Here is a 14,378-nt window from a genome sequence, read left to right as displayed (position 1 = left end):
CTAATTAGTGGTTCAAGTGCTAATACAAAGAGGACCATAGAGAGAGAGAGGGTCACCTTGTCGTACGGACAGGAGCCATTCGTGCATAAGCACTGCAGAACTGCAGCACCCTAATTTTTCTCGATATATAAATATATTTATTAATTTATTTATATCTGCTTGTAATATTTAATTTTATCATCAACAATCCTATACAATTCTCTTATTTTGTATAAAAACTAATAAAAATCAATTTTGTGGCACTTAGGAGGGCGAAGGACGCTAGCATCACAGTGTAATATTGCTACGCAAACAAGCATCATAGTGAGATGCAAGCTATTAGCGTAATGCGGAGTAAATCGTGTTTACTCCGTTTCTTTAAATATCTGGACATTAAATTAAAGACATAACATTTGTTATAGTTTTTATTTTAGAACATTATTGGGATTATGATAATGGGTTTTATTTTTAAGTAATTTTGAATTATACCAAACTGTATAATTTTATCGATAATAAACAATATTTTTTCATGTTTAATTTTTTTTTTAAATTTTTACCATAATTTTGACATTTTATCCAAACACGTATACACTGTACTTAAAGTGTGTATGTATATTTCGAAAGTTGCAGCACCCCCACGATTTCAAGCCACGAGCCGCGAATGCGTACGGAACAATTGATTTGGGCAGGTGCGGAGAGTTTTATTTATGATTTAGACATCGAAAGAGCTTTTGACGCAGTAAACCATGAATACATCTTTGAAGGAATAAACGAAATAGGATTTGGAGCAAACTTCAAGAACTAGCTAAAAATATTTTACGAAAATGCACCCGCAATGAGCTACCAGGCCTTTCGATTACAGAGAATTCTTTAGAATACAATACACCAACATTATGACATTTTAATTGCTTTGTTTTGGTCTCAAGTAATGGATATTTTCAGTCTGAGATTTTAATCAATTAAACACAAATAAATATATATGAATTTCTATAAAGGTGTATTTTACATTGGATTAAAAAAAAATCGGAGAGATTTTACTTTGTACGTTCATAACAAGAATAGACCAGTACGCTACATAAGAAAACCCATATATGTAAAGGATATCCCAGAAATTTCTACCACAAGAATGATTTTAATTTTAAGAATATTTGTAGGCATTCTCATACAATTAAAGATTACACATATCTACCCGATTTTTTTTTAAATACCTGCCAACTGAAATATAGGAAAATAATAATCATGATGATAATGATAATAATAATTATAATAATTATAAAGTTTATGGCTAGATACGTGAAGTTTTTTCACTCGTATAATATAGCCCATCCTTGAACTATAAATTTAAAATGGGATCTGTGATATACATATATATTACCCTAATCTCAGTGTTCTGGAAAGACTCTTCGCAGTAGGAGCATTTTTCTGTAATCTCACCATTTTCTACGCTAGTCATCACTGCGATCTGCCCTCTGTTTAAAAGAACGGATCAAATAAAATTCCACAAACTCATTATTCACATAGTTCTTGGGTATGAATTTTTTTCCTCTAACACTCTTATATTAAATATATATATAATAAATAAATAAATAAAAAACCATAAAAGCAAGAATTTTCATTAAACTCAGAAATTGACAAAGTAAAATTTCGTATTTTACCTAAAGTATTTTCGTAAAGTAATATATAGTCTAGGTTTACAAACGTTTTCGGGCCACCGCCCACTTTGCAAAACATAAATTTTGTAACGCCCCCATTATATAAAATTGGGTTTATTTTTGTACAAATCAATTAGAAAAGTGGTTTTATATATTTTATATACATTTTGAAATGAAATATAACGAATATATTTGCTACTGTAAACATAACCTATTATACACACATATATACATGCTCTATTTTCTTATTGACATAGAAAATTGACATCTATTTCTATCTGACATGGTAAATTTTCAAATGATTAAATAATTGAAATAGAAAATTGATAAAAAAATTGATCGTGTAAGACGGGCATAAGATGAATTAAAATGCAACATTTAAATTTTAAATGATTGTCTAATCGCAAAATCACGAAAATAATTAATTTTTAAATATATATTATTAATTTCTTCTATAAAGAGCCACCGACCCCTAGACCCCTGAACGTCCCCAAATGCTTTGATCCCACTATAGTCCCCCCCCCCCTAGACGGTTTCAGCGACCATTGGGGGCGGTACCGCCCTTTGGGAACCTATGGTCTAACACAATATAATATGCATTGTCACATAAATACATAATATCACAATGCATACTGTAAATGTACTGGAACATAAAATAGATGTTAGGCCTACATTTTCGTCATCGTAAGTGTTCTACCTAGAACTATATTCATATTTGTGCTTATTTGAATAATTTCATTTTTAATTTTCATTGAGGAAATAGAATTTATCACCAAGCTGTTTAAAATAAAAGAAATTCAACTTACTTGAATACTAGAGTCAACTTTCGTAAAGCCATCCGACATGATTTCATAATATGATTATGCATAACATATTTCTTACAAGACGGCGCTAGTATCGACACAGAGTCCTTGATTTGATTTGATTTTTATGATGACTCACATATAGGTTTCTTAGCAAAAGTTTCATTTTCTTTTTTTTAGGCTTTTTTTTTTTTTTGTTGTTGTCTTGTACAGTATTCCATACAAATGAAGTCTTTCAATGCATATAAGTGGATAACAGAAAAAGGAATAATAATAGACAGCGTTGGAAGATTTTTTCACTATAATAAATTTAGTTTAATCCTTAATCCAAGTGTAAGCAAACAAAGTTTGCGCTTGAAGTATCTTCAGGACTGAGGCAACTCGTGGTAAAGGTGGATCTTGCGGACATATCCCCAAGGAAATGTGCTTTGCATTATGGTAGATACTAAGACAAGTGATGAGATCTTGGCCCACCTTTACCAAGAGTTGCCTTAGTCCTGAAGACACTTCAGGCGCAGACTTTGTTTGCTTACACTTGGATAAAGGATTAAATTAAATTTATTATAGTCTAACCAAGTGAAAAAATCTTACAACATCTTTCTCTAAATCCAGAGTAATTTAATAATAAGGTGAGACACCTTTTGGCAACTCATATAGGTAAATATGACTTCTCCATTATTCCACCTCTGTGTCTGGCTCCCACTTACGAGACCTCAATAAAGGTAGAAACCGGTCTGGGTAGTGGCCCTTTCCTTAATGCATAGCATTATACATGTCCGAGGAGATGTGCTTTGCATTATGGGAGATACGAAGACAAGTGATGAAAGCTTGGTGCACCTTTACCACGAGTTGCCTCAGTCCGGAAGATACTTCAGGCACAAACTTTGTTTGCTTACACTTGGATAAAGGATTGAACTAAATTTATTAAAAGAATAGACAGTGCTTAATACTCCCAATTACAATTACAATTATTATTATTACTAATATTAATATAAAAATCCTCCATGGATTCAAAGACTCATCGTGGGAGGTCTACTGTTACACACAGTTTATCATACCGTGCCTTAAATATGTTTACTGTCTCTACGCTCACCATACTCTCAGGCAATGCATTCCAATCATTCATCGCTTTCCATGCAAAAAACCTGTTCTTCACCCCTTGCTCACACTCTCCTTATACAGCTTCCAGGGAAGATCTATTATTCCCTTCCTATCTTCACCCATTCTATGCAAAATCTCCCCTACATTAATCTTGTAATAACATCTTAACAGTGTGTTTGTCTCGATCATATCTCCTCTTTTCCTTCTATCCACCAATTCCTGCAAATTGCATTTTTGTCAATCTGTCTTCATACTCAACATTCCAGAGACCAGAAACCACCTTAGTCAATCGTCTCTGAACCTTTTCCAATAAATCTTCACCAGGAAACCAAATCTGTGGTAATCCATATGTGGCCTGATCAAAGCCTTATTCAAGGGAACCATAACATCCTTATTTCTTTTTTAAATAACGAAACCTGTGGTGAGATCATAATTAAAAGATACACACGTATTAACCACAGTGAAAATTATTTAATTGTAAATATTTCCTTTTCTTTGAATGTGTAAATCCAAAAAGGAGAAACCCTGTGGAGATTCTTTTTCTAACGTAAAGTTGATGCGATGATGAAGAGGTTAATTTTATCTAGAAACAGTTGTAATTCATGTTCGGGATGATCCCAGACTGCAAATACGTCGTCCACATATCTTAAATAAATTTTTGGTTTGGGTTCAAAAGTGAATATTTTTTCCTCAAGGTGTTCTAGAAACACGTTTGCTAGGTTTGGTGATAAAGGAGATCCAATTGCTATTCCTTCTTCTTACTTGTAAATTTGACCTTTCCAGGTGAAGTAACCTGATGCAATAAAAAACTTGAACTATTCAACTATATCAGACGGAAATGTTTGAGTTAGTAATTCTATTGTTTCTTTATGGGGAATGTTCGTGAAGAGGGAGACAATGTCGAAGCTGATTAACAAGTCAGTTTTTGACAGTTGAATGTCTTTCATTTTTGTGTCCAACTCTGTAGAATTTTTGATTGAAGAGACTGAGTGGCCTATATGAAGACGGAGAAGGTTGGATAAGAATCTTGATAACTTGTAAGTTGGACTGTAAACACAGTCTACGACGGGTCTGAGTGGAACATTAGTTTTGTGTGGCTTAGGTAAACCATAAATTCTAGGAGGTCTGGCATGGTATGCCATGCCAGACATCCTAGAATCTTAAGTTTTTTGATTGTTTCTTGATCTAAGAGGAAGTTTCATTAAGTAGCTTATTTAATTTTCTGAGTTCACGTTATGTAGGATCATAACGGTACATTGCGCCCTTCGATTGGAATAGGCCTAAGTTCGATTCTCGTCGCGACGGGAGGAATCTTTATCTGGTCGATTTCAATCGAAGGTGAGTTAGCCGATCTCATACGGAGGTAGCAGGGTTTTTTCTCCCGGAAACTCGGGTTTTTCATCCCGCATACATACAAATCGGCCCTTCAGAACACACGCAATTTACAGACAAAAATTACTAGTTGTGGTGGTGTTGGAGGTGGGCGGCAGATGGCGTTGATAGAGATGATTCGTAGTAGAGGCTAGGTGCAGAGACAGTTGTAGATGTCCTCCCACGATGAGTCTTCGGACTCCTTGGAGGTATCAGGAATAATAATAATAATAATAATAATAATCCAATTTGGCGTAAGTATTACGATCTCGAAGAAGTAAATTCATTTTTCGGTCATATGAATTGGTATCAAGAACCAAAGTGGTATTTCCTTTATCAGCTCTGGTAATGATTATGTTTTTGTTACGTTTTAAGGATATAATAGCTTTCAAATACAAAACGTAACAAAAACATAATCATTACAGTTACGTTCTTACTATTCCTAAAGTATGGGAAATTGTCATACAAAATTGTGTAAAATAGTTATTATTAGTTTTTTTTTTACTTCTGTAACAAACTTCTGTTACGCAAGTTTAATGAGATTCTGTTGTAATCATGCGTCCTAACTGTATGTTATTCCTATTATTGTTGTAAACTACTGTGCTGATGATGTCCTAAGATACTTAGGATGAAATATTTACAATTAAATAATTTTCACTGTGGTTAATACGTGTGTTTCTTTTAATTATCCTTACTTCTACAATTCGGTGTCCTCCGCATCATTTCCATTATCCGCTGTGTTGTCCTCACAATTTTAGTAATATGTTCCGGAAATTTTAGGTCCTTGTCTACAATCATTCCCAGTGATCTACAGATCTATAATAACTACAATATCCCAACTCTACTTCCTAAATTTCAAAACGTTACACTTTGCAAGATTGAACTGAGAACCCAACGCATTAACCCATTCAGTCAATGTACTCAAATCCTCTTGCAAAGCCACAGCATTCGCTTTGCTTCTGATAGCTCTCCTCATCGCATCATTTGCAAACAAATGCATATCACCATTCAAACCTCTCCAAATATCATTTATATACAAATTAAACAGCAATTAACCCAAAACAGACCCTTGGGGTACACCACTAGTAACTTTTCTCTTCTGGGAATCGCTCCTCTACAGACAACTTGCTGATACTATCAGACAGCCAATCTCCAATCCAGCGAACTAATCTACTGTTCAGCCCCATTCGTTCCAATTTAATTACCAGCATGTCATTTGGCATTTATCAAACGCCTTCAAAATCTAAATATGCCACTGCGTATGCAACTCCCTTATTATTAAAAAAACCTTCATGGAGTCAAAGACTCATCTTTGACTTTCATAACCATAATTTTAAGATAAGGGGGTTAGTGATATGCCTATATTATTATTATTATTATTATTATTACATTAACTCTCGTTAATGACTCATCAATGTTATTGTTTCATCGTTAATGAAAGATAGAAATAGGTTTACATATTATTATTATTACTATTATTATTATTATTATGTGACACTTCCAGGTAGTCCATAGACTCATCTAGGGAGAGTGTGCCAACAGCATTGAACGATTGATCCAATTCCAACTATTAACCGCGCTCAAACTTGCTTAACTTTTTGCGTGAGCCATTAATAGCAGAGGCTTTACCAATCGACCAACCTTTATATAAATAAAAAGTATACATCACATTATACTACAATGTGAAATAAGTAAACGTGCATTGCAAAAGTCCACAGTCTAACAAAAATTTTGTCCTGCCAATAGAATATCTATCATTACTGAAACTCATTTACAAGATACTCAGGCAATGCATTCTACTCTCCAAGTAATGAATTAATAAATAATTTTCCATTATCTGAAAACTCTCTCTTGCTAAATGAAACAAGCAGTGATGACAGTATAGTGGTAAAAAACACTGACCAGGCATGCACTCAGGAATACATATCCATACTTGAAGTAGAGAAAGCCATCAAAGGCTTGAAATGTGGAAAGGCAGCAGGAGTAGATGATATTAGACCAGAAATGCTGAAGTATGGTGGTATAAAAGTCTTACAGTGGCTGCACTGAATAGTTCAGAAAGCCTGGACAGAGGGAAGAATTCCCGATGATTGGAGTAGAGCTCTAATAGTACCCATATATAAAAAGGGAAATAAAATTGAATGTGAAAATTACAGAGGTATTTCCCTACTGAGTGTTCCTGGCAAGATCTATGCAAGTATACTTGAGAAACGGTTGAGAAGAATTGTGGAAGAAAAGCTCGGTGAAGAACAAGCTGGATTCAGGCCAAATAGAGGCTATCAGGATCAAATCTTCACTTTACGACAAATAGTCGAGAAAGCATGGGAATATAACAAAGATCTGTATTTAAGTTTTGTCGATTTGGAAAAGGCATATGATATGGTGCCAAGAGAGAAGCTATTCAATACGCTGCAGTTGTATGGTGTCAATGGGGCATTATATCAAGCAATACTTAGTCTTTATTTGAGTTGTAAGTCAGCAGTTAGAATTGAAGGAAGTACAGGAAGATGGTTTAATGTTAAATCTGGCGTGAGACAAGGATGTACTTTATCCCCTCTGTTATTCATTATCTATATGGATCACATTATGAAGGAAAGTGGTATTAAACCTGATATCAAAATTGGAGATGTTAATGTCAGCTCTTTGCTTTATGCAGATGATGTTATACTTCTAAATAAATCCGCTACAAGTCTGCAAGATTCTCTGACTAAATTGAATAGCTGTTGTAATAGATATGGTATGAAGGTCAGCAATAAAAAGACAAAGACAATGAAAATAGGCAGAATCATTGAAAATGTCAACTGTGTTGTGAATGGAGAACCTGTGGAACAAGTAAAACATTTCAGCTACTTAGGCACAATTTTTACTGAAGATGGTAAATTAAATATAGAAATAGACAACAGAATCAGCAAAGCTGGTATGGTGGGAAGTCAATTGAATAAATTCATATGGAAAAAGAGAGAAATTAGTCAGAACACTAAATTAGCTGTATACAAGACAGTGTTCAAACCAGTTTTAACTTATGGATCTGAGAGTTGAGTCAGAAGTAAAACACTTGACCAAAGACTAGAGACCGCAGATATGAGAGTCCTGAGAAAGATTAGAGGCGTGAACAGATGGCATCAATGGCAATATCATATTAAAAATGAGGATATTAGGGAAGAACTTGACATTGTTAGCATCCAGGAATGCGTTAGCAGAGCTAATCTCAGGTGGTATGGTCACTTAAATAGAATGGGACAGGAAAGATTAGCAAAACAAGCGTTCTCTGCCAGGTTGGCAGGAAAACTACCCAGAGGAAGACCAAGATATAGGTGGATTGATACGGTACAAAGTGCCTTAGACGATAGAAATATAAGATCTGATATTGTTGGAGTCTTGACAAGTAACATACTGATTTGGAGGAAAATTGTAGATAGGAAGTTAGTAATGATGTAAATTTTTCATGTAGTACTATCATATCCTGTACACCCTTTGAGGGTTCATGACAGGAATTTGATGATGATGATGAAAAATCTCTCTCTCTTTTGTATCCATTCGGTAAATACCTCTCAAGAGCCATGCGCTAATTTCTATAAATTAAGGAACAAAGTGGAAAAATTATGACAACTGGCAAAAAATTGTATGATGGATTTTTATGCAATTCAGTAAAAAAAAAAAAAAAAGATGCGACATGTGAAAGAAACATCTACAAAAATTGTAATTAAATGGTTTAAAATGGGTACATGAAGACAATGGTCAAAAACAAGAAGTCAAAATGAGATTGTCAAAGCGTCTCGATAAGTAATGTTGTCGCCCTTTACAGCAATACAGCGCTCATAACGATATTTCATATTTTCATATAATGGTTTCCAGGAGCTTAGATGGTAATTGCAACCATTGGTCCTGAAAAACTCTCATAAGTCCCTTAAGTTTTAGGGATGGACTTGAGAGCATCCCAGGCATGTTCAATAGAATTAAAGTCAAAAGTCTTAGCTGTCCAGTCAATACATATGATAGTCTCTTCTCGAAGATAACGAAGCTTACTTCATGAGGACGAGCATTATCGTCTTGTAGGATTAATGTCTTCACAACGCACACACAGATGGACGGATACAGTGGTTCAGAATCTCATCCGTTTAAGATATAGCATTCGTGGTTGCCTAGGAAGCACAAACAGCTTGTTGAGTCCACCCAATGAGATTCCTCCCCGAACCATCATACTACCTCCATCATAAGTGTCCATTTCGCGGATATTAGAAGGATAATAACGGGTTCCTGATCCTCTCGAGATCAGAGTCTTCCTGGTATCGCTTTGTGAGCAAACCGGGACTGGTCTGTAAACAATACCAACTCATTGTCCTTTCGTCCAGATGATGTGGAGCCTTTCCCCTTTCAGACATTCTTTTCTGTGGGGTGAGGGATAAGGGCTTGAAGACTACCAGAGTCTTAACATGCAAATCACTGTGAAACCTTCTGCTCACAGTGAAAGCAGATATTAATGTTCCTGTAGCTCACTCGATATCAGATCGTAGTTGATTTGGGGTAGCACTCCTGTTTCGGCGAATAGATATCGGTTACCTAGTGTTCTTGTAACTCGTGGCCTTCCTTAATTATATATCCAGAATGTTGTCTGTTGCTATTGGAATTGCATCCACAGTCTGTGAACCACAGAACGACTCACTTGCAAACATGTGGTTACCTCTCCCTGACTTGGCCTGGTCTCTAGTCTTGCGATGGTTTGGCATCCGAATTCTTCAGTTAAATAGATGTCTTGCAGCCATATCAAATGATTTTGCTGCAATGATATGTTGTCGTACAACATCAAATTCATAGACCTGAAATTACCATCTAGTGGCGATTTCCGAGCTAGTCGATCTCTCGCCCAAGCAGGTAGAGGTTTTCAATTTAAATTTAGGCTTACAGCGGAATCATAGAGAAATCAACCAAGAACTCACACTTTTACAGACTTCTCCCAATATAATTTACATACAAATTAAACAGAAACGGCTCCAAAACAGAGCCCTGAGGTAGAGTACTAGTAACTTTCCTCTTCTGTGATATCTCTCCTCCAAAGACAACTCACGAATACCTATGAGACAGCCAATCTCCAATCCAGCGCACTATTCTACTGTTTAGCCCCATCCGTTCGTATTTAATTATTATTATTATATTGTTGTGTGCCAATTTATCAAAAGGCCTTTGCAAAATCTAAATATACCACTGTGTATTCATCATTCTTATCCAATGAATTTGTCACTTTATTATAAAAAGGAAGCAGATTGCTAAAACCCAATTTTCCTTTCACAAACCCATGCGGGCGACCAAAGAATATTTTTCTATTGTCAACCCAATTATGAAACTTGGTCCTAGTTAACTTCTCTAACACTTAAACCAGACGCACAGACTGGGCTATTATTCAAAGTCGTAGTCTTATTACCTCCCATTTGAATCCTTACAATTTTAACCAGTTTCCACTCCTTTGGGACTTGGGTCATTGCAAAACTCGCATTAAAAAGATATGTAAAAGCTGTTGTTAACTCCCGGAACATTCGTTCAAAACTTGAGTTAAAATAGCATTAAGTCATAGAGCCTTATTTACATCAAGTTTATTCAATTCGCCATATACCTCCTGCTCACTTACTAACATCTCCTCCTCCTCCTCCTTTCCCACTGCATTCAAGTTCTGCACAATATCACATTCACGAGAATGAAATACTTTTATAAATCGATCATTAAATATCTCAATTATATCCTCTGCAGCGGTTATCATTCCTCCATTTTCACCAATCAGCGCAATCCTTCCACAATCATTCCTTTCTCTATTGGCCACATATCAAAAAAATTCCCTAGGATTTTTAGTCGCATGAGCTAAATGTTGTTCATACTGCACTTTTCGTACCCTCATCAAGATTTCTTGATGAGGAAATTATCAAGATTTCTTGATAAAAAAAGTAAGAAAATCAAATTAAGAAAAAGCAACAGGAATTAAAAAAAAAAAATCACGCTTGTCGCTTTGAGGTCCTACAAACTGGAATGTTGAGGCAGTAAATGAGGTGAATTCAGAACATAGTGGATGGTAGCCAATGCACGTCCACGCATCTACAGACGTACACATACACATCAGTGTAACATATATTAACTAAAACGATTATGCAAATAAATATAAATACACTGCGCGTTAATCTATTTTTGAAACATAACTGCACGCACTTAACGAAAAGCAAAGAAACAAAAAAGAAAAAACAGAGGCGAATACTCACTTAATGGATCAGATGTTTCACTATTGGTCTAACTGAAAGCAAAATTAAACTAGTTTTAACCGAAAGCAAAACTAAACTAGTTTCTTTAACGCTGTTCTAAATTATCAGCTAATCATCATTCCGACAGTTGATAATTAGTAAACCTTGGAAGTGAGATAGTGTGACTGCGCGTGCATTTATTTTGTTATTTTTTTAAATTGACATTAGGCAATGACACATTTCGTGATGTACACCGTATGCATTACTTGGGAAACTCTTTATTTAGTATATGTTTGCGTAAAAGTTATTATTATTATTATTCAGAACACACGCAATTTGCACACAAAAAATACTGTTTTTGTGTGCAAATTTTTGTGTGCAGCGCCATCTACCACCCATCAATGATGGGCGGTAGATGGCGCTGATGGTAGTAGTGTCGTAGTACGAGAATTAAGTAGTAGTAGAAAAGGTGAGTTTAATGCTCTAAATAACAGGTACGCTTACTGGCTGTCATTTTGTGTTCAGAGTCGTATTAGTTTGAGCTCTTGATTTTTTTCGACTTTATAGCGAACGGTAATGTTTAATTATATACATATAAAGCAGTACAACCAATGATAAAGGTCATACGAAGTCTTTCTTTACGAATTCCACGTAAAATGAATGCTTATGAACAGAACCGGCCTTCTCTATAAAGGAGCCAGGATGTAAGAAGTCTTTTTGGGCTCTAAAATATTTTTCAAAGGTAAAAATTAAAGGATTCGAAATAAACGTATTGTAAAACCTCTTACTTGCAAATGATTTTGGCACAGGAAAGCAAAACAAAACAAAAAAAAAACATTCGGAATATAACAGGTTAACATAACGTTTAATGTGTACCGACTGTGCCCACTTGATCGTGATGCCTGGGTGTATTGTACCCACTGCATCACCGAGATGGCCAGCCCTGCTTATGAATGTTATACAGCCTTCATTTTACGGATAAATGATACGAGCTCTAACCGCCAAGATGGAACCAAGATGGCGCCTGTAAGCGTTCCTGTTATTTAGAGCCTTAGGTGAGATGTATTTAGCGAAGTGAAGCAGAGAGCCCTCTCGCGATGAGTACTTGGACTAGATGGAAACAGGAGACTGGCTCCAAAAAGGACTATCTATTCTCCATATCAACATCAGGAGCAATCAAAAATATTGGCTGATACTGCAAGCTTATCTGAAGAATAAGCTTGCTACATAAATACTACATAAATATATACTACATAAATATATAGATAGACAACATAGATATTTTAGTACTAACAGCATATCCATAACAAACGAGGAGGCAACCAGTTGCCAAATGCCAAACCTACCACAACACAAACACTGCAAACAAACTAAACAAGGCGGTGGTATAATAATATTTAGCAACCATAAATTAGAAGTAATAGAAATAAACTATAAATTAGAATTTGCAGAAAATATATGCATCTAAGTTAGAAATATCAAACAAGAGAACTTGATATTAAACGCAATATACAGATCACCCAATTTAAGACCACAAAATTTCTAGATGAATTAAACAGACGGCTTTCTACCACAAAAGGAGGCACCTCAGAATACCTGATAATAATAGGTGACAGAAATATAAACATTATGAACATAAATAACAATACAGCACGATATCTAGGCCTCCTATTAGCATACAACATAAGCCCATCCATACGGTCGTATACACGAGAAGAGATAGTTGAAAACACAATCACTTCATCCCGTATTGACCACATAAATAAACGGGCCCCCTCCAAACAGCTATACAGCAGCTTGTCAAAACGTGTAAACTGGCAAACCTTTATGTCACTGTATTACTGCATTACAATGATATATTGAACCAGAACCATTAAAACTCAACGAGATTACAAAACAGTATAATGGCATCCTAAACGAAACTATAGTAAACGACGAAATCAGAAAAACACTTGCAATTCATCAAATTAACCGCAACAAAGGACCAAGAATATACGAAATTAGACCAAAACACATCGAAAGACACTCACTATGTCCTGTTATACTAAAGGTGTTAAATATAATCTTCGAAACGGAGCACACACTTGAAACACTAAAGACTGCATTAATCACTCCTATACATAAACATGGAGAAAGAAACAATATAAGTAATGACAGACCACAGAAGTAATGTGACGATAAGATAATGACAATCATGTATCTCATCGCCACATTGTCTGTAATCAACCAAATCATGGAGTGTATTATATATCGCAGACTATCCAATTACATAATCCCAAAATACAATATTGCTTTTAAAAAAAAATAAAAGAACAGCAACACTCCTGGAAGATTTCACAGACCTAATAAACGCTGCGTTAGATAAAAACAGAAATATTAGTTGCTTTTATTGCCGTAACAAAAGCGTTTGACATACTAACACACAAAATCTTGTTGAACAAACTAACACATATCTGAATCGGAGGTCATCGACTCCAGTGGTTCAAAGCATACATGAAAAACAGAAAACGCATCACACGTATAGGATCAGCAGACAGCAAAGAGGTTCTGGTAACCATGGTTTACCAGAACCTGTGGAACCAGAACTCTGTGGTAACTTGCTTGTGGTTACCAGAACAGCTCCTTGTGGAGTATCACAAGGAGCTGCTCTTTTTCCCATTCTGTTTAACATACACACACACGATATTAGCCAACTCCCCTTAAGTAAATGGCCATATCCATTCACAACAACGCAATCATAGTTTACACAAATATGCAACACGGCATTAATCTTATCACTAACTGGCTAACTGAAAACGGTATATACTGTATATATATATACAGTATATATATATATATAATTAATCTCACTATCCGACATCCCTCCTCCTATACACAAACATTTATCTCAAACCACAAAACACAGATGAAAACAACACATTATCTCCCACGTCACTTCGATGCTGATCAAAGTTGGAATAGCCATAAAAATTATCTACACAACAAACTCAGAATTGGTAAAGCCTCTGCTACTAATGGCTTACGCAAAAAGTTAAGAAACTTTGAGCGCGGATAGTAGTTGGAAGGGGTTAATCGTTGCCTCGATGAGTCTTTGAACTCCCTGGTGATGTCACATAGTAATAATAATAATAATAATAATAATAATAATAATAATAATAGCAATCAAACTATGTTGATTAAGAGATATTGCCCCGACACAAACAAAAATACTAATATATAAAGCATTATATGAAAACATTTTAAGATACGCA

The 14,378-nt window shown here is 35.3% G+C and overlaps 1 protein-coding gene across 4 annotated transcripts in view; it reads right to left on the bottom strand.

Moving 5' to 3' along the window:
- The window catches only part of LOC150106126 (uncharacterized), a 424,317-nt gene extending 413,063 nt beyond the window's left edge, over window positions 1-11,254 (bottom strand). For all 4 annotated transcript variants that reach the window (XM_090393871.1, XM_090393872.1, XM_090393873.1 and 1 more), the window contains exons 1-2: window positions 11,149-11,254; window positions 1,355-1,448 (exon numbers count right to left, since the gene is read on the bottom strand). In XM_090393871.1, the coding sequence (XP_090249997.1) occupies window positions 1,355-1,432 (78 nt within the window). In that variant the 5' untranslated portion in view covers window positions 1,433-1,448; window positions 11,149-11,254. The remainder of the gene's footprint in view (window positions 1-1,354; window positions 1,449-11,148) is intronic.
- Window positions 11,255-14,378: the final 3,124 nt, after the last annotated feature.

Source organism: Typopeltis vanoorti, chromosome 6 (assembly GCF_054136105.1).
Source record: "Typopeltis vanoorti isolate ZY-2024b chromosome 6, IOZ_Tvanoo_1.0, whole genome shotgun sequence".
Taxonomy (NCBI): Eukaryota; Metazoa; Arthropoda; class Arachnida; order Uropygi; family Thelyphonidae; genus Typopeltis; species Typopeltis vanoorti.
This window is presented reverse-complemented; position numbering and strand designations above follow the sequence as displayed.